The 22,114-nt window shown below is 39.3% G+C and overlaps 2 protein-coding genes across 2 annotated transcripts; both read left to right on the plus strand.

Annotated features, from left to right (window-relative positions):
- Positions 1-9,192: 9,192 nt before the first annotated feature.
- On the plus strand, positions 9,193-9,573 carry LOC148778688 (keratin-associated protein 8-1). Its single transcript, XM_088835581.1, has one exon. The coding sequence runs from the start codon at positions 9,207-9,209 to the stop codon at positions 9,393-9,395; it is 189 nt and encodes a 62-aa protein (XP_088691707.1). The 5' UTR covers positions 9,193-9,206; the 3' UTR covers positions 9,396-9,573.
- Positions 9,574-19,718: 10,145 nt separating this feature from the next.
- Positions 19,719-19,910, plus strand: LOC148778689 (keratin-associated protein 8-1-like). Its single transcript, XM_088835620.1, has one exon. The coding sequence runs from the start codon at positions 19,719-19,721 to the stop codon at positions 19,908-19,910; it is 192 nt and encodes a 63-aa protein (XP_088691746.1).
- The last annotated feature ends 2,204 nt before the right edge of the window (positions 19,911-22,114 follow it).

Consider the following 22,114-nt stretch of genomic DNA (forward strand, 5'->3'; position numbering starts at 1 on the left):
GAACTGGCCACAGGCCAAGAATGAGGGCCACCTCTGGAAGCTGAAGAAGGCCAGAAAACAGATTCTCCTCTCTAGAGTCTTTACGAGGAAATGGCCAAGTCAACACCTTAATTGCAGACTTCCAACTGCTGGAATTGCATGACAATACATTTGTGTCTTTTTAAATCAGCAAGTTTGTGGTAATTTGTAGCATTAGGAAACAGTCAGGAAAACAATAGAGCAGTGAGGAAGAGATTGATAGAAATTAGTGGGTTCAAGAGAGTGTTAGCAAGAGAGTGTTAGAAGCTAAAGTGACAGCACTCCATGACAGAATGCATTTGCAAATTTGGGAGGGTGTCAAAGGTGACTCCTAGGTGTCCATTCTTATTATTCAGATGGCATCATCTCATGGCTGTAAATCTTAATTTCATATCAAAAACAAGATGCAATTTCTGAATGTGAGGCCTTAGACAACAATAATTAAATTTTGTATGCCAATTAGTAAATTACCTGAAAGGAAGTCATATTTTGAGACTCACAGTATCTGGTTACCAGAAAGTAGTAACCCAAAGGCGTTAGAAGGATTTTAAATCAAGAGCCTGGAGGATTTTACATCAAGAGTCTAAGAGAACCTCCACTTAACATTCTGGAAGTATGAAGATTTTATTTTTTTCTTGTAGCAATGATTAGATGTAGTATCTACTGTCTATTTTATCATCTCTAATTGTCCCAAATATCTTACAGAGCTTTGCAATTAGAGGATGTCAGCGGAGAATTACAGCTGTGCCAGGGTGTTGCTGCTCTTCAGTCTCCAGCTGATCTGGGCAGCATCTGGGGTTTCAGAGCTCATGGGGTGGCCATCTCTTCGAGTGAATCTTGCCAGATTATCCCACCATATCCTAGAGATGTGTAATGTACTTTGTGTGCTATTATGAGAAAAAGAGATCAAATTGCCAACATTGGTTGAATCATAAAGAAAGCAAGGGAATTCCTGAAAAACATCTATGGCTTCATTGACTACACTAAAGCCTTTGACTGTGTGGATCACGATAAACGGTGGAAAATTCTTCAAGAGATGGGACTATCAGGCTATCTTACCTGTCTCCTGAGAAACCTGTATGCAGGTCAAGAAATAACTGTCAGAACTTCACATGGAACAAGGTACTGGTTCAAAATTGGGAAAGGAGAATGACTAGGCTGTATACTGTCACCCTGCTTATTTAACTTATATGCAGAGTACATCATGAAAAATGCTGGGCTGGATGACTCACCAGCTGGACTCAAGATTGCTGGGAGAAATATCAACAACCTCAGATATACAGCTGATACTACCCTTATAGCAGAAAGTTAAGAGGAACTAAAGAGCCTCTTGATGAAGGTGAAAAAGGAGACTGAAAAAGCTGGCTTAAAATTCAACATTCAAAAAACAAAGATCATGGCATTCAGTCCCATGACTTCATGGCAAATAGAAAGGAAAAAAAGTGGAAGCAGTGGCAGACTTTATTTTCCTGGGCTCCAAAATCACTGCGGATGGTGACTGTAACCATGAAAGTAAAAGACACTTGCTACTTGGAAGAAAAGCTATGACAAACCTAGACAGCATATTAACAAGCAGAGATATCATTTTGTTGACAAAATTCTGTATAGACAAAGCTATGGTTTTTGTGTGGTCATGTATGGATATGAGAGTTGGACTATAAAGAAAGCTGAGTGCTGAAGAATTGATGCTTTTAAACTGTGGTGTTGGAGAAGATACTCTTGAGAGTCCCTTGGACAACAAGGAGATCAAACAAGTCAATCTTAAGGGAAATCAACCCTGAATATTCATTGGAAGGACTGAAGCTGAAGCTCCAATACTTTGATCACCTGATGCAAAGAGCTGATTCATTGGAAAAGACCCTGATGCTGGGAAGGACTGAAGGCAGGAGGAGAAGGGGAAGACAGAGGATGAGATGGTTGGATGGCATCACTGACTTAGTCGATTAATTTTATCAAACTCCAGGGGATAGTGAAGGACAGAGGAGCCTGGCATGAGGCAGTCCATGGGGTCACAAAGAGCCAGACATGACTTAGTAACTGAACAACAATGAAGAAAAAATTGACAAGCACTGCCCTTTGTTATTTCTTCTCCCAGTGTCTTCCATGGATGTCCTGCAGTTGAGTTCCTAGCAGGGATATGATCCTGATAGATGACTGTTAACTCACTTGTTATCAGAAATCTCTCTAGCAGTTCGTTTTTAAAAAAAACCTAAGCAAAGAAGGATATTTACTGGTTCACATAACTGAAAAGTCCAGGGAATATACTAGCTTCAGGCATGGTTGGATCCAAGGCACAAACACTGTCATCGGGACTCAAGTCTCTCCATCATTTGGCTCCTCTTTGCTCTGTACTGACCTCATTCTCTGACAGGCTCTTTTGATATGATGGGTCCTGTTGGCTTGAGATTTTCCATCCTACAGAGCTAAGCAACCTCAGCAAAAAGATTCTGAGTCTGGACTAAGGATATAGCCTTCTCCAAAGCTGAAATTTCTTGGTCAGGTAAACAGGAAAAGGAAAGTTCCTGCACCTGACCACCCTTTAAGATCAGAAAATTGTATCCAGAGTAAATGCTGTAGATTAACTCTGGAGTACTCAGGGTTAAAACTTACTTACAGAGCTTTGACATTAGACTGTCGTTCTTCCAGATTATGGCCTGGCTATTTATATGGCTGGCCCTGAAGAAGAAACCTTACTTACTTGACTATATACCTGACTCAGCCTTTCCTTTCCCTTTGACATATTATTGCAAACCGATTGGCTGTCCTTGAGAAGACTACAGCTAACCCCAGCCTATCTTACACTTAGTTACACCATGGACTTTTGAATAGAAGCAACTTGAACCTCACCCCACTCAGACTTTATGTTCTCTGGTGGTGGTGGTAGTTTAGTTGCTAAGTCTTGTCTGATTCTTTGTGACCTCATGAATGATAACCCACCAGTCTCCTCTGTCCATGGAATTCTCCAGGAAAGAATATTGGAACAGGTTGCCATTTCCTTCTCCAGGGGATCTTCCCAATCCAGGGACTGAACCTGTGTCTCCTGCATTGCAGGTGGATTCTTTACCATTGAGTCACGAGGGAAGCCCTAACAATTCTTAAATTCATTCCCTTACTAACACTGCCACCTAGTTAGTGAAATGACTTTTGTGTATTTCTTCTGATTATCTATCCAATGACTATTCCTCCCCCTCCTTCTAGGTTGTCAGAGCCTGCTTTACACAATACAAGCAGAAAATTCCCCACGTGTACTTTTTAGGCTTCCCTTGTAGTTCAGCCCTGGGATATTGCTCAATTCCAAAATGGAAATTGGAATTTTCCTGTGGGAAATCTATAGGAAGACAAATGTGAAATGAATTTCTTCTTATTGCACAGTGAAAAAGGAGCTTTGAGGAAAGTCCTTATTTTACTCCTCTGTTTCTGGATGGTGATGTGTATGAATCTGAAGCGTTGACTTTCTACAATGATCTTGAAACCGTGAGAAGACAGAGAATCACACACAGCTCTGAACTCTGATGTTGTCAAGCCCTGGAGTCATCTGCAAATTGCTTATGTTCTTGTTTCTTATTATTTGCAAAAAAAAAAAAAACAAAACAAACCCCAAAAAACCCTTTTTATTTAAGTAACTTTCAACTGGTTCTTGTTGTTACTTGTAGCCAAAAGCATTCCTAATGGATACAATTTTAAACCTGGTCTTCCTTGGTGGCACAGTGGTAAGGACTCTGTCTGCCAGTGCAGGAGATGTGGGTTTGAACCTTAGGTGGGGAAGATACCCTGGGGAAGAAAACGGTGATGCACTCCAATATTCTTGCCTGGAGAATCCCATGGACAGAGGAAACTTGTGGGTTAAAGGTGGTCGGTCTACAGTCCATGGGGTCATAAAAGAGTGAGACATGACTAAATAGCTGAGCATGAGCACTTTGTACCTCCAGAATTGTTTCTCAATTCTAATTCACCCTCTACACTGTCAGAGTAGTGATCTCTCTAAAGTGCAGGAGAGTGTAGGAGTGGCTCCCTTTGCTTCCATAGAACACACAATCTCATATGTCTCCTGACTGTCTCGCCAGCTCCATACTCCATTAATTCTTCTGTTATAAGCAATTTTATAACCATTGAATTTTCTATGCCTCCTGGAAGACACTGCACTATTTAACACCTTTGAGATTTTACTTCAAATACTTCTTTCTGGAATACCCTCTAAATCTACCTCTTTCTAGCTGATACCATTTTCAAGTCCTAGCTCAAATATCTATCCCTTTCATAATGAAGCTTTCTAAGAACATTACCCTCTACATCAGGTAGAATCGTCTGTTCTCTGTTTCATCCCCTGAAGGCTACAAGAGGGAAATGTGGACTTCCAGTGCAGAACATATAACATTGTATTTTCATCACTTTCTACTTAATTTTCCATTTCTAATTCTAAATGCATGTTTTTAGATTTCTGACACTTAACAACACACTTGGAACACAGGAGATGCTCAATAAATATTTGTAAGAATAAATGAAAAGATGAATGAAATATAATGTTTATTTTAGAGAGTAACCACTGGTGTATATTCTAAAACTCACTTAAAACATTTCCTTGTAATTTCTCTCTCATTTGTAATGAATTATGGTATTTTGAAGCTGGAAAGTTTATATTTGAAACTGATAAGAAAAGAACTGTTTTATTGTGCACACTGGAATTGACTCTTTATGACCTGTACATAATACAGTTCTTGCTCCTTTTCAGAAAATCAAAGAGCAAGGTTTTCTCCTATCTTTGTTCATGTCAGACCTTATTTGAAATGAAAGAAATATGAAAGAACAAATCAAGTGATTTATTACATAACAACTTAACATTGGTATTAAAAGAGAAAGGGTCATGGGCTTTATCCAAACCCATAGATATCTAGTAATGATGTTGTTGTTGTTCAGTCACTCAACCGTGTCTGACTCTTTGCAACCCCATGGACTGCAGCAAGCCAGGCTTCCCTGCCATTAACAATTATTGGTCCAATATTGTGTCATTTCATACCTGAGAATATAATATTTTTCTATTTTCCAAACGCCCAAGTCAGAAGACCTTTTTTTTTAAGAAACTCATAAGTAAGACATTTTAGCTCCAGTGGTTTTAGCCTGCTTCTGCTTTTCACCTGGGGTTCCTACAATCACACTTCCCTTCATGTTGGGAGGCATTAGTGAGCCACGGACCTTTCTTGGATCTGGCTAGGGAGAAGTGAAAGTTGGATATCAGTTCAGTTCAGTCCCTCAGTTGTGTCTTACTCTTTGTGGCCAATGAACTGCAGCACACTAAGCTCCCCTGTCCATCACCAATTAATGGACCTTGCTCAAACTCATGTCCACTGAGTCACTGATGCCATCCAACCATCTCATCCTCTGTCATCCCCTTCTTCTCCTGACGTCAATCCTTTCCAGCATCGGTCTTTTCCAATGAGCTGATTCTTTCACATCAGGTGGCCAAAGTATTGGAGCTTCAGCATCAGTCCTTCCAATGAATATTCAGGACTGATTTCCTTTAGGATGAACTGGTTGGGTCTCCTTGCTGCCCAAGGGACTCTTAAGAGTCTTCTCCAACACCACAGTTCAAAAGCATCAATTCTTCGGTGCTTAGCTTTCTTTAAGGTCCAGCTCTCACATCCATAATGACTACAGGAACAACCATAGCTTTGACTAGATGGACATTTGTTGGCAAAGTAATGTCTCTGCTTTTTAATATGCTATCTAGGTTTGTCATGGTTTTTTGTCCAAGAAGCAAGCTTATTTTAATTTCATGGCTGCAGTCACCATCTGAAGTGATTTAGGAGCTGAGGAAAATAAAATCTGTCACTGTTTCCATTGCTTCCCCATCTATTTGTCAGGAAACGATGGGACTGGATGCCATGATCTTAGTTTTTTGAATTTTGAGTTTTAAGCCAGCTTTTTCACTCTCCTCTTTCACTTTTCCCAAGAGGCTCTTTAGTTCTTCTTTGCTTTCTGCCATAAGGGTGGTGTCATCTGCATATCTGAAGTTATTGATATTTCTCCTGGCAATCTTGATTCCAGCTTGTGGTTCATCCAGTCTGGCATCCAGTGGAGTCTGGATATGGGAGATAGATTTTTGTGTCTAATTACGGTGTTTTGGCCATTCTTGTATGGTGATGGATTCCAGGAACTCTCTCCCATCTGCCCTTCCAATTCAACCAGAATTTGTGACATGAAATGTGCAGCAGCAGAAGTCATATCTCAGTGTGAATTTGCCCCATGGCATCCAGGGTAGAACACTGGAGGAGTTAGCCTTTCCCTTCTCCAGGGGATATTTTAGTGAGTGAAGCTAATTTTAATTCCTTGGCCTTATTTAGCTATAAGTCACATGAAACGTTTGAATTTTAAATGCTGAATCACCCTAGGAGCCATAAAGCTTTGTTTATGAACAAGAATGGTGCAATAACACTGTACATTTTCAAAAATGCTTCTGCTGTAATTAACCAATTAGTGGTTGGAACTCTATTATACTTTTGCATTTTCCAAATGTTTCACCTTGCCCTTGGAGTCTACCTGTGAGAGCTACATACCTCCAGAAATTTAGGTCTTAGCTGCCGGTAACAGGAAGGAAAATTACCTCTGAGATCTAAAGTAAAATTTTGGAGGCTAGTGTGTAGTGCATATCTGTCCTGTACGTTTTAAGAATGATTCCCCTCTAAGCAAGGTGAAAAGGCAGCCTTCAGAATGGGAGAAAATAATAGCAAATGAAGCAACTGATAAAGGACTAATCTCCAAAATATACAAGCAGCTCCTGCAGCTCAATTCCAGAAAACTAAGTGACCCAATCAAAAAATGGACCAAAGAACTAAACAGACATTTCTCCAAAGAAGACATAAAAATGGCTAACAAACACATGAAAAAATGCTCAACATCCCTCATAATCAGAGAAATTCAAACCAAAACCACAATGAGATACCATTTCACACCAGTCAGAATGGCTGCTATCCAAAAGTCTACATGCAATAAATGCTGGAGAGGGTGTGGAGAAAAGGGAACCCTCTTACACTGTTGGTGGGAATGCAAACTAGTACAGCCACTTTGGAGAACAGTGTGGAGATTCCTCAAAAAACTGGAAATAGAACTGCCATATGATCCAGCAATTGCACTCCTGGGCATACACACCGAGGAAACCAGAATTGAAAGAGACACATGTACTCCAATGTTCACTGCAGCACTGTTTATAATAGCCAGGACATGGAAGCAACCTAGATGTCCATCTGCAGACGAATGGATAAGAAAGCTTTGGTACATATACACAATGGAGTATTTTTCAGCCATCAAAAAGAATGCATTTGAATCAGTTTTAATGAGGTGGATGAAATTGGAGCCAATTATACAGAGTGAAGTACGCCAGAAAGAAAAACATCAATACAGTATACTAACACATATATATGGAATTTAGAAAGATGGTAACCTGAACCCTGTATACGAGACTGCAAAAGAGACATAGGCATATAGAACAGTCTTTGGGACTCTGTGGGAGAGGGTGAAGGTGGGATGATTGGGGAGAATGGCATTGTAGCATCTATATTATCATAAGTGACCAGTCCAGGTTTGACGCATGATACAGGATGCTTGGGGCTGGCGCATGGGGATGACGTGGAGGGAGGATATGGGGAAGAGGGAGGTGGGAGGGGGGTTCAAGAAAGAGAACACATGTACACCCGGGGCGGATTCGTGTCAATGTATGGCAAAACCAACCAATATATTAATGTAAGGTAATTTGCCTCCAATAAAATAAAGTAAAAAAAAAAAGAATGATTCCCAATAGCTCTGTGCCTTTCTATTTCTGTCATGTGTCCTCTGGTGCTGCATCTTCTGTAAATTTTCTATTAAGTGCCATTCAGAAGAATCTCAAGGCAGGTATCTGAGAATAATTTTTCAAGACTTCCATTACCCAAGATAAGTTTGATCAATCTTGTTCCTCCTTTAATTCATATTTGAGAACAAAGTTTCCATTTAGAGAGAAGATTTTCTTTCCCAATCCTGGGGTGCATGATCACCCTTAAAGTGATATAACTTAGATTTAATATTGTCATCTGGCTCTTTACAAGATCATCATATTTGTTACATAATCTGGCTTTATCAGATCTAATGAAAAAAATATGAACATTTTAAGGTAAAAGTTCCAATTCATTATTCAGTTTTTACCCTGTTATTATTTTCAACATTTATTTTAAAAAGTATATTCGACCAACATGATATTTGACAGTTAATTTCTAGGATAAATCCACAAGCTTAATTTTTTTTACACTTATAAGATTATTAGTTCAGGCAGTGGTTTAGAAATGTGATATTAAATATAGTTCAGGTGGGTACTATAATTAAAATAGGAATTTTATTCAGTTTTGTAAACACGAGTCTTTTCAATGAACTCTTTGGTATTTGTCTTGGATAAAGCCAAAATAAATTATTTAATCAGATAAACACAAAGAATATCTCAGTCTCGAGGTGGTTTCACTATGTATGGGCTTCCAGGTGGCACAGTGGTAAAGAATTCGCCTTCCAATGCAGGAGATGCAAGAGATGCAGGTTGGATCTCTGGGTTGGGAAGATCCACTGGAATAGAAAATAGCAGCCCATCTTAGTGTTCCTGCCTGGAAAATTCTATGGAGAGAGGAACTTGGCAGTCCACAGTTCACGGGGTTGCAGAGTTGGACGGAACTGAGCACGCACATGCACGCACGTACACACACACACACACACAGTATGTATATGTTATTTCATTCACTTTTTTTCAACACGTATTTATTGAATTCCAACTGTGTGCTGTGGAAATTCAGAGAGCAAGAGGACTGGATAACAGTTAACAACCTCAGAAAATGTCATAGTACTGTAAAGCCTGCTTCCAGAGGCTTGTACTTAGGACTTTATAAGACCCAGGGCTTTGAAGACTCTGCAAAGCGTATTTTAATAAAGGACACAATTTACCTGAAGGACTCCAGCCCCTGTTGTTTTGTCACATGAGAGCTTTCTGAAGCAACTGTAAAGACATCTTAAGCAAGCAACACAAGCTAATTAGCAAATTGGTGTCAAGAATGAAAATGACGCCTTGTGTCTTGCACCGCATCCCGTAGCCAGGGTATATAAGGAAGGAGGGAGCATAGGGAATCCATCATACTGAGGAAATTCATTCCCTGATCTCCAAGCCGCCCGACCCAGACACCATGAGCTACGGCTTCTCCAGCACCATCTTCCCAGGTTGCTACTGGGGCAGCTATGGCTACCCCCTGGGCTACAGTGTGGGCTGTGGCTACGGCAGTACCTACTCCCCGGTGGGCTATGGCTTCGGCTATGGCTACAACGGCTCTGGGGCCTTTGGCTACCGAAGATTCTGGCCATTCGCTCTCTACTGATTTGCTGAAATACGGGAGGCATGGAATCTTCTCCCCCAAATCCAACAGGTGCACTTCCAGGTCCTCAGAGACTCATCAGCCTCCCAGTTGGCCGTTTTTCACATCAGCACTAGAGTCTCAAGGGAAGAAGATGAAAAACCACTTGCCTCCAGCTGCCTTCCCTGCATGATGTTTGTTGGGACATTCTGAGAAACTTGACACACAAATATGTTTTACTTTTGAATTTTTCACCATGCTCATGCCTCTTGTCATTATCAAGTTGTGGATGTGTCTGTCAAATTCTCAATAAACTTGTCTCAACTGCCATGATAGTCTCACCTGAGTGGAGTTTCCTTTCTTGGGTCTCACCTGAGTGGAGTTTCCTTTCTTGGTGCTTGCATGTTTCTTGGAACAGGCAGTGAGGAGGGGTAGTGGATTTAGTTTTCTCATGTGGGTGTTAGATGCAGTGAGAAAGCAAATAATCCTTGCTCTTGTGTGAGAAGCAGGCAACAGGGTTCTGCTATAATTTTTAAAAAGTCCTATCTTAACCTTCCTTTAATTCTGTGACACCCTCCTCCAATTCTGGGGCCAGTGTTACACCATCCATTGCTTGGTGTCCCTCGGCATCTCGCCACTTCTGTCCCTCACAAGGGAGCCCAACACTGAAGGACTCTGTCAACTATTTCTGCATCAATACAAGTCAAACCCACTATTTGCCCTCTCAGGAACCAAGGACTGTAGAATAAAATGCCGTGTCCCTTATTTAAGGATTCTGAGGAATCTAGAATAGCTGTCGACATAGTTTAGGGATCTGAGAGTCTTTTAAGGGAAGGATAGATCCCCCATCTCAAACCACCTAGGCTATCTACTTTACAACTTAAAAGGACCAGTTTAGAAATGACAGAAAGCTTCTTAATCTTTGAAGAATCAACATCTGGTAGTGAGTTTTACTCTTAAAAGAGCACTTCTTATAGACCTGAAGATACATCAGCCTTTCTCTGTATTCCTTTAGAGAAGAGAGTAATGTTCTTTTTATAAGCCAAATCAAAAATTCCTCAATCCTTTTGTTGAAAACATTTTATGCAGAGTACACATATTCTTGGGGACAGAAGGGTTTGGCTTAAACTCTGCTCCTCTATTGAGTATCTGCAAGTGGTATGTTGCATATTCTCCACATTAGCTATAAATATAATGGCTATTTCGAGAGATCATTTTAGGAAAGAGTATTTTCTACACCATATTTCATCCAACAAATATCTTAAAAAAAAATTCAAAAGACATCATGTTCAAGAATTGACTTAGTAGATTCTTTTCCAGTGGGCTATTATAACCTAGAAACTCTCTATTTTGAAACTTTCTAGCAGCTGTAGGTTGATTCACGCTGAGAATTGTAACTTAATCAAACATGTAGGTTAGAATAGAATAATAAAAGAAAAAAAAGGGGGTTTTCAGGAATTGGAGGGTCAAATTGAAGTTAGAAGGTGTCTGTTTGATGGTTCTAGAATAAGGACTGAGTTATAAAAATTTTGCGCTTGAGAAAACTGCACAGAACATCTAATTCAGTGTTTTTGAAGCTGCAGGATATAGGAGCATCACCTGGCAGCTGGCTTAAAATGTAAATTCTTACGCTTTAGGACCAGGAATTCTGGCGACATTTCTGATATGTGATCCAAAAATACAATTTTTTTCTCAGCTTGACTGAGCTATAATTGACAGATAAAAATGTTTGTATCTTTAAGGTGTAATAAGTAAGTATAATGGATGTTAGATATGTGTATACATTGTGAAATGACTACCATAATCAAGTGAATTAATGTATCATTCACCTCAGATATGCGGATTCCCAGGTGGAGCACTGGTAAAGAATCTACCTGCCAGTGCAGGATACACAAGAGACATGGGTTTGATTCCTGGGTTGGAAAGAGTTCCTGGAGGAGGAAACAGCAACCCACACCAGTACCTTTGCCTGCGAAGTTAATGGACGGAGGAGTCTGGTGAGCTACAGTCCATGGGGTCACAGAGTTGGACATGAATGAGTGACCGAACACACACATCACCTCAAATTACCAATTTTTTTTTCAGATGTATGATGTTGGCATCATTAATCTTCAGGGAAATAAAGCTACAAAGAATTATCACTTCATGCCTGTTGGAATGGGCATCATCCATAACATAAGAGAAAATAATTTTTTTCCGGGATGTGGAGAACAGGCACCCTGTTAAACACTGCTGATGGGAATGTAAATGGATTCAGCCACTATGAAAAACAATATGGTTTCCTAAAAAATTAAAAATAGATTTATCAAATGATCCACCAGTCTCTCTTCTAGGGGTATCTTCAAAGGAAAGGAAGTCATTATCTTGGAGAGGGATATGCACTCCTGTGTTCATTGTTCAACATTATTCATAGTGGTTAAGGTGTGGACACAGCCTATGAGTCTGTTGAGAGATGAATGGATAAAGAAGGTGTCGTGTAAATACAATGGAATATTGTATTTGTTACATTGTATTGCATCCAATCTTTAAAAAGAAAGAAATTTTGTCACTGGAAACATCATGGATGAACCAGAAATCGAAAGTGTTTAGAAGTGCCCAAGGATTCTGTTCTATCTCCCCAGAGCAAATTCTGGGAGATAGTGAGGGACAGGGAGGCCTGGCGTGCTGCAGTCTATGGGGTTGCAAAAAGTCAGACACCAGTTAGCTACTGAACAACAACAGCAACAGGATTCTGTATCAGATGGTCTGACCCCCATGCTTCAAGAAGCACTGTTTCAGGACATTACACACACACACACACACACACACACACACACACACACACTCTTATTTATCTATTCATTCATTTATGCTCAGATAACTTAATCTTGATAGAAGAATATTATCTACATCTCAACTCAACAAGATTAAGGCCAGAAGAAGGAATCCTTTACAGACCCAGAGACATACAAGAGGTACACTGAAGTGTGACTACTGTGCTTGGCAGTTTTAACTGCGGCATTGGGGTTGAAGTTTCTGATTATATACTCTGCTTAAGAAAAAATGTTTCACAGTCACGGCAAGAATGGTCTAAGTATAGAGGACAAAGTTTTAGAGAGCCAAGGGGAAATTAGTGTGCAGGAATGATGGGCTATGTCATTAACAGAAACTGTTGATGAATGAGGGAGTGCAGGAATACTGTATTATGAACAAAAGGGTTAGCTTTCCCTCCTCAACTGTATTACTCTGTTATGTAAAATATATAAAGCTTATTGAAATAAGTCAAGGAAACAGATTATATCAGAAATCACTTAGCATTTCTAGTAGGTTCTATTTTATTTATTTCTGCATAGGGAACGGGAGGAGAAGGAAGCAAGGAGAGAGAAAACTTCCAAGAGGTTTCCCGCAACTCCTGCATCTCATTACACAAGATTACCCACAAAACATCATGCAGTATTGTAAAAATATTAATAATAAAATCGAGAAAGACACACACAAAAAGAAAAAAATGTACTTTGGGATGATTTTATAAATTTGTATTTTTCCGTGTAATAACATGTTCTGCATTACTTCATGTTGGTTATTTTTAACTGTAGTTCGCTTTTATTACTTATGTTTAAAAAATTCTTGTTCTCAGATCCCACCCTTGGAAATCTTGACAAGAAGATCTTCTATGGGCTCTGGAAATTTGTAAAAAAGTTCTCCATAAGTAGTTTATCTTTGTGCTACCGGTTTGGGATAGTTGCAAAATTCTTATTCATGGCTTTTTATTTCCCATCCTTTTCAGCTTCCTCCATTTATTTTGAATCTAGGAACCAAGTTGTTTCATCTATATTTACATAGAATTCAATAGAAACAAAATAAATGCATTTTACACACAAGTGAGAAGAAAGAGGAGGAAGAACATTTGATGCTACTACATTTGGGCTTGGCTGTGGTCTGTAGGGAATATGGCTAGATATTTATTTCTAATTGTACATGAGTTTTGGTATTGAGCTGGGCCAGTTTAGTGTTCTGCACATAGTAGAAATTTAGTAAATATGACTGAATTATCTGACAAATTTCCTCAGTAAACATGAAAGAAAATACCAAGCACTCTTTTGCTAACATCCTATAACTATTCTTTAATTCATTTTCAGCTTGGAAGCCCGATGTCTGTGCATTTTACGATTTGGATTCATTGCAGAAGTTCACACGTGAAGCAAAGTATTGTTTTTCTTTACTGTTTTCCTATGAATTACTTATTTCTCCTAATTACCTGAAAAACTGATCTATTATTTTTAAGATTTCTGTGCTGAATAAAGCCTGTAGCTGAGAAAGGTGACTTGAATACTTAATAGACACCTTATCTATAGAGGAACCTGTAAGAGAAAGAGAAAGGCATACATATTTTCCTTTTATATTTTAGGATGTTTCAGAGCAATGTTTCCTGGAAGAAAAAGGCATGGCTAGAGAATACCCTCGAATGATGAGTCTGTTGCACTCAAAATCACACTGCGTAACCCTCACTTGAATTCAGAGTGCAGCGTTGCTGTTGCTCTGCTTACTGTTTTCTTAATGACTTATTCCCATAACCAACTTGTCTGCATAAAGATGGGGGTTTGAATGCTGAAAGTTTCTTCAGGAATTTGTTTTTGGCATGTGTAATGTACTCTGGTCTTTCACTAATGTCTGCCACATGGATTCTGACTTTCTGCTGCTACTGCTGCTGCTGCTGCTAAGTCACGTCAGTCGTATCCGACTCTGTGTCCCCTCTCCTAAAACTTCTATTCTAGACATTAGGCTTTCCAGTTTCTTGATTCCTTGGAAATCATGATTCATTTGTTGTAGCCGAATGTATGACTGTTGATTTGTATCTACCCATTCATAGGACAGGTTTAAAGCCTCAGGGAATTTTCCAAGATTAACTGCAAAAAAGCTTCATTGGAGCAGAGTTGCTTGACATTGTTGTGTTGGTTCCTACTGTACAATGAAGTGAGTCAGCTCTGCAGATATATCCCCTCTTTTTTGAATTTTCTTCCCATTTAGGTTACCACAGAGCAATGAGCAGCCTTCCCTGTGCTATGCAGCAGGTTCTCATTAGTATTTTATACATAGTAGTGTATATATGTCAATCCCAACTTCCCAATTCCTACCTCCCTACCCTTCCCTCCACACCCTACCTCCACCCCCCTCCCTGGCCTTGGGATTTATTCTCTACATCTGTGTCCCTATTTCTGCTTTGCAAATAGGTTCATCTGTACCATTTTTCCGGAGTCCGCATAAGTGTCAATATAACTTTTCTCTTTCTGGCTTACTTCACTCTGTATGACAGTCTCTAGGTCCATTCACATCTCTGCAAGTTCATTCCTCAGGTATGGAGGCTCCTTAAGGAGCTACCATATGACCCAACAATGCCACTCCTGGGCATATACCTGGAGAAAATCTTAATTCAAAAAGATATCTGCACCCCAGTGTTCATTGCAGCACTGTTTACAATAGCCAGGATATGGAAGTAGCTTAAACATCCATCAGCAGAGGAATGGATAAAGAAGATGTAGTACACATATCCAAAACTAACTTTGATAATAAATCTATTAGTGATGCTCCCTTAAACAGTTTCCTAGTATTCTCTTAAGGCCATTTTGGAGGCATCTAATATCTGCCCTCTGTCACAGAGTTGGTAGAGAAATGTTCTCCAAATGTGGCTCTTTATGAGACCAGAGTATTTGATTACACCATCCCATAAAGAGGGCTTACTTGATAGCTCAGTCAGTAAAGAATCTGCCTGCAAAGCAGGAGACCCTGGTTCGATCACTGGGTTGGGAAGATCCCCTGGAGAAGGGAAAGGCTACCCACTCCAGTGTTGGGCCTGGAGAAGTCCATGTCCATGGGGTCCCAAAGAGTTGGAAACAACTGAGTGACTTTCACTTTCATCCAATAAAGATGTTGGCCATGAAATTATGACAATGGAGAATGTGAAGATGACAGAGTCTTAGCAAGCTTGGTGTGGGTGGGAAATTTTATACCATATTTTCATTGTTCTTGAAAATAAGAAAAGATCAATGATTTTGCCTCCCTCCTTCATATTTTTTCTCTTGTCTGCAGCTTTCCCTCTTTTGCTTCTATATCTTTGTCCTCCAGTTTTTACTTTTTAGAGGACCACAAATTCACCTCTATTCCCAGAGATCATATGAAACCAGGGTAAATTTCTAACTAGATGTATGAGCAGTTTCTCAGAAAGTAGAGAGATCAAGAGAAGCACCTTCCCAGCACAGAGAAATCTCACAGTTGCAGTGAGTCATCATTTTCAAAGACTCACACCAGCTCTGCCATCCAAACTCAAAAAAGCCTTTCAACTACAATGGATACCTAAGGAAGATGTCAGCTACCTTATAAGCCAGAGTTCTTCTTCACTTGCTGAAGATGCTAAAAGAACATAAATGTAAAATACTGGAGAAACAATGGATGACACTGGTATTTGGCAAAGTTATTCAAAGTGAATTTTACTTATCCAAAGAAGGTTTTGCTCACTCTTTTGTCCAAAACTTCAGACACAGGAAGCAAAGCAGAACGGGGAAAAGTTTCATACTTACATGGCTGGGATTTTTGATTTCCCTCATTTCTTCTGCTATCAAAGGAACCATCCAAAATGTGATGGTTGCTTCCCAGTGGAAGCATGTGCTTCCCATGTTCAACTCATGGCTTTACAATGGCAATCGTGCAAGTAAATTTTACTTAAATCCAACCACCCACCCAACCTTGTGTATATCATGTGGTCAGTTGCTCAGTTGTGTCTGATTCTTGATGACTCCAAGGACTGCAGCCCGCCAGGTTCCTCTGTCCATAGGATTTCCCAGGCAAGAAAACTGAAGTGGCTTATCATTTCCTTCTTCAGGAGATTGTTCTGACCCAGGGATCAAATTTGAGTCTCTTACATTTCCTGCATTAGCAGGCAGACTCTTTGCCACCGAGCCACCAGCTCCCTAGTGCATCCTACAGCAGCACAGTAACTTTTGAATTAAATGTTTGGTAAAAAGCTGGAAAGGGTTGGGGGCGGGAGGAGAAGGGGACGACAGAGAATGAGATGGCTGGATGGCATCACCGACTCTGTGGACATGAGTTTGAGTGAACTCCGGGAGTTGGTGATGGACAGGGAGGCCTGGCGTGCTGTGATTCATGGGGTCGCGGAGAGTCGGACACGACTGAGTGACTGAACTGAACTGAACTGAACTGAAGCATACTTTCATCCCATTGCTCTCCCACCACACTAAACCTTCTGAAGTGAGGTTGAGGGTTTAGATGAGGTCATCTTCTTGAGCATAGTAAGATTTTTCAGTCACTTCAATGATAAAAATGATTAGGCAAAAGAAGTAATATTTCATTTATTCCTAAGCTTGTAATACATTACTCTTCTTTACAACCCCATGGCTTTAGTTTTGTTCTAGATTCTGTTATCCTCATTTTGTACAAGAGGAAGCTAGAATTCAGAAAGTTCAATGATATTCTCAAAGCTGGAGAGTGGCAGAACTGGATTTCTAATCTGGTTGTGTTTGATGCTGAACCCTTGCTGCCTGCCTACCACTAACAGGAGTTGACTCTAATTGCATTCTATAGAACTGTATGCTCTATAAAGGGCTATTATCTGTCTTGCTCACCACTGTGTCCCCAAAATAAAGCACAGCATTGGGCTTATATTGAGTCCTGGATAAATGTCACATGAATGAAAAGACATGATGCCATTTTCAAATTAAAATAAAGAATCCCTAATCATGGCAATGAGAACCTTTGAAAGTCTTTTGTTCAAATCTGAAAATAGCACTATTTTATTTGTTTTTTGACACTCACGAGAGATTTCATGAATGTAGTGACTATGAGCCCAGAAACATAGAGATGGAGGAGTGGGCTGTGGATGCCATGTAGTCAGGATCCATTGATAGGATGAAGCAATGATGTCATGCAGCAATTTCACACACCCCCAGCATTCTCAGTGACATTCATTCAACTGTGTCTCTTAGAATTTTAGAGATATCAATTATAGGGTATTTTTCCAGTACAATTCTTTGTAAATGTAAAAGCTGAATCGATGTTATGCCTTTAATGAAGAGGTGAGTGATTTATGTAAAATTGCAGTCTAGGAGAAGGAAGTAAAGGAAAGGGAAAGAGGGTCATTATCTGACAAAGATTTTCTCCTTGATCACACTCTAATCAGACTTCACTGAATTTTCTTCTCAACTAGGTTCTGACTTTTGGTTTTCTGTGTTTGTCTCTGCATCGTCCAGTTTTAGCAAGACATCTGCTAATTCAGCTAAACCAGAACGCTTCCATCCACTCTCCCAACCTCAATGTCTGATGGCCCTCAATAATGCATGTTACAGGATACTGAGGGCTGGTGTGCGGGGATGACCAAGAGGGAGGATAAAGGGAGGAGGGAGGTGAGAGGGGGGTTCAGGAGGGGAAACTCATGTACACCTGGGGCGAATTAATGTCAGTGTATGGCAAAACCAACCAACATAATAATAATAAAAAAAATACATGATCCGATTGCTCATCTTCCGCCATCTCCCAGTCCGATCTCTCCAGAACTGAATTCAGTAAGAATCCTGTCAGATTGGTTTAGCCTGAATCAATCCTCTCTCCTTTTAGCCTCAATATTTTCTCTTAGTAATTTTTCATCCACTGATTCTCCCTTGCTCCTTGGCTAAAAATTCCCACTTTTCCTTGTATTCCAAGTTGAGCCCAATCTCTCTATACTATTACAAAACCTGTATGACTACATTGTAGTAGCTCTCTTTGAATAAAGTTGGCTTTATCATCTTTGGATGGCATCTGGATCCAACCAACTGGATGGACCCAACCAATCCATTCTAAAGGAAATCAGTCCTGAGTGTTCATTGGAAGGACTGGTATTGAAGCTGAAGCTCCAATACTTTGGCCACCTGATGTGAAGAACTGACTCTTTGGAAAAGACTCTGATGCTGGGAAAGATTGAAGGCATGAGAAGGGGATGACAGAGGATGAGATGGTTGGATGGCATCACCAACTCAATGGACATGAGTTTGGGTAAACTCCAGGAGTTGGTGATGGACAGGGAATGCTGCAGTTCATGGGGTCACAAAGAGTAGGACATGACTGAGTGACTAAACTGAACTATTATCTTTAAAATTCATCCTGAACAATTTTTAAAGCATTTTCAAATTTTAAATTTTCAAAGTATCCTTTGAAAGAATTGCTACTGTTTTGTTAAATTTGTACTTTGATACAATAATCTAGGTTCTTCTTATTTCATTCAGCTTAATGGGTATTTTTTCTGACAATATTGATCATATGCTAAGGAAAAAATAAGTGAAAACCAGTTGGTTTAATGATTTAAATATATGTAAGGTGGAAAGCAGGTTCAGAAATTCTTTAAGTTTCTGTTGAAAGGCTAATGTTATATTTCTTTTTTTAATGCAGCATTTATGATTTATTCTTCTCATTCTCAGTACAAGCTGATAGTTAATCATGCAAAGTCATGTTTCTTGAGGGTAGATTATTGACAGAAACATGAGGGAAACTACATTTGTAATTTATCTCACTTGGTTGACCCTCTGAAGTACTCTGTTCTTCCAATTACTTATTTTCTTATGTATAGTAGATATTGGTTAACATCAAGGCTATTTAATAAACTTAGAGCTTAAACATGGTTCATTATCCCATGACAAAGGAAGAACAGTGAAGACATTGAAAATTCATTGAAAATTTAGTTGAATGTAGTGGCTATTCTAGAAAACTGATTACTTATAAACATAAAAATATGTTTCCTCATCACTGATAGATGTCAAGGGATCACTGAACATAAAATAATTGCAGTTAAATTGTGGAATAGATTCTCAATGAGAAATAAAAATTTCTATATCTCATGAGATATTACCAGAAGATTTGCCTTAGTTTTGAAAATATCTATAAAGGGCTCAATCGTACATCAGAAGTTTCTTGGGAGAGCAATCTCTGGTATATTTAGTCACAGAGTTTAGACAGCATTAATAGTCCCTTTTGTGTGGTCAGAAAATGCCTGCAATCTCACAGGCCATGTTAGGTAATATACTAAGAGTATTTCTGGTTGTTTGAAAGCCTGAGTTTTGAAGGTTAAATTGGGAATCTGCTTTTACCAAAGACTTTGATGACTCTTCAGTGGCTTCCCCATTATAGGGTCTAAATTAATTCAAGGAACACTAGGCAGTCAGTCATCCTCAAACAATTTTAAAGAGTAATGAAGAAGCCTAGGAACAAGGGTGGGTATTTGTTGCCACACCCCTTAGTGGCGGTGTATAAAAGGCTTGGACAGAAGGAGCAAGTCATTCCCAGGAAACCTGGTCTTTGCCGCTGAACACCCATCTCTTAACAAAAATGTCCTGTGGCTTTTTCAATGAGGGCATCTACCCAGGTTACTACTGGGGCAGTTGGGGATACCCCCTGGGCTACAGTGTTGGCTGTGGATATGGTAGCACCTATTCCCCAGTGGGCTATGGCTTCGGATATGGATATGGTGGCTTCCGCCCATTTGACTACAGAAGATACTGGACATTTGACCTCTATTAATCAACTTCTAAGCACATGAACTGTACAATGATCTGCATCCCTCAGAACCAAACTTGAAGCAGTATTGTACTGACAGCTTTCCAGAGTATAGAACGTGGACTTCAGATTCTCCATGTATTGAACTGTGCAAAGTAGATTGATCATAAACTTTGTGAACTGAACTATAACTGAATCCTTAACTTTTCTTGATGGAGTACTTTACCTCAGGATTTTCAATGGCCTAGTGCAGTATATTTGATTTTCATGTTCCCCCTAAATTCTGGTTGAGTTTTTTCATTGATTTCCTTATTCTAATAAATATACTTAATTTAGCCTATAAGTGTGACTTTTCAATTTTGTGGTGTTCTGTTGATTCATTCTTTGTGGATAGATATATTTTCCTTCTGCATTTTGCAGTGAGGGTAATGTTTTGCTATTATAAGCATTCTATCTACTAGAGGGATATTGATTTAAGACAAAAGGAAGCAGTGCATGGTGAATGTTCATGGACTCTTCTTTCATTCTTTTATTCATATTATAGTCTTGAATGAGAAATCTGGGGATTACAACTAGCCATAACCTCTTTAATCTCTAGTGTGTTAAGTGTCTCAATAAGGTTTTGACTTTTTAAGAATACTCTCTGGTTTCCTGTTATCTTCTTGATGTCGACAATGCCAACTAGAACAACTAGTGTACAGGAGGAATCTTAAAATTTACATCCCTTCTATGTCCATTTTATTCTAAGTTTGGTTATGGTTTGTATGGCTACTTTCTTGAATCCATGAATTTAATAGTTAAACTATTACTAACAAAAGGACAAAGTTGTGAATTAAAATAAATCCCAGTGATGTTACAGTGGTATATGCCTCACACAGCAAGTTAAGAAAATGTTATTCAAGGAAGGTGAATTTTCTTTACAATAAGTTGTAGTTCACATTCTGGTTTATTCTTGAACCACCAAACTTGACAAAATGGACATGGAAGAGAAATGGCAGAATTTACTGCATTAGATCAAACTTGACCAAAATGACAGTCCCCTGTGTAATAGCCACAACCTCCTGGGTCCCTAACTGTGAATTCATGAATAATTCAACTGTGCACTGAATTAACTGTTAATGCTTTTTCTAAAAGGTGTTGTTGTTATTATTATATATCACTTTAAGAACACTTCTAATATTAACATTATAATGAGTTTTTAATGTCTATTTCTTGTAACCTCTCCCAATGTAAGCCTATGAAGCAACATAAAAGCTAATCCAGGAGAATGCATTTGTATAGGTCTGTTCTCCATCACCATGCGTTGTCTTTTTGACAAGGACATACACATGAAATGATTCTTTAGGAAGTTCCTATATGGGGTTTGCTAAGCTTCTTGAACCTGTTTTGGCTAGCAGTAAGCTAAGAGCACAGTCTACCCAGAATTTGGGGTAAGCCTGGATCTCCAGGTTGATTGAAAGAGAGGGAATGTCGGGAAACACAACCAGGCAGTTTCTGAAAATATCTTACCAACCATGGTGGGTATATAAAATATGTGAAATTCATTTTATAATAACCTAGATTTTGTGATTTTTGAATCTGAACACACATTATAAACTATTGCCAAGCTGTTAAAGAATGCACAGTTCGCGGTTCTGCCTCCACAGTTTTTGGCTTAGAGTCTGGCGCATACCCTATTTTTCTGCATGTTTAACCAGCACAAGATGATTATAGAGTCAGAATCACCGTTTAGAAACACTGATCTAGACAAAGATTTTGATATGTTCACCACATTTTCCTAGTGTCACTAACTTGAGTGGTATTCCCAAACCTTGAAGGTTAGGAGTAGATTTCAAAGGTGACCTAAACAGTGATCAGCAAGCATGAAGGTTGGCCTGGGAGAAATAAGCGCAAGTCAGTGCCAGGGAAAGGCTGGAAAAATCCTGGCTCAGGAAAGTATTGCAGAAACCAAACAAGCCATACACTAGGAATGAATCAGCAGTGTAGTATATAATTAAAAAAAAAAACCTGAGACAAATATGAATTACTGGAAGTATGACACATAGGTGATAATTAATCCTCCCGCTATATGGCTCTGTCCAGACCGGTATTAGAATACTGATTTCATATTTATCATATGAATTTTATTAAGACTGTAGGAAATTGAGGGGAAAAGAAGCATTTGAACGCATTGCTTAGAAATAACTAGAAATTTCTCTATATTAGAAGTAAGGGGAGAGAAATTGAGC

The sequence above is a fragment of the Moschus berezovskii genome, chromosome 1 (assembly GCF_049115385.1).
Source record: "Moschus berezovskii isolate FMDL1 chromosome 1, NW_MosBer_1.0, whole genome shotgun sequence".
NCBI classification, from domain to species: domain Eukaryota; kingdom Metazoa; phylum Chordata; class Mammalia; order Artiodactyla; family Moschidae; genus Moschus; species Moschus berezovskii.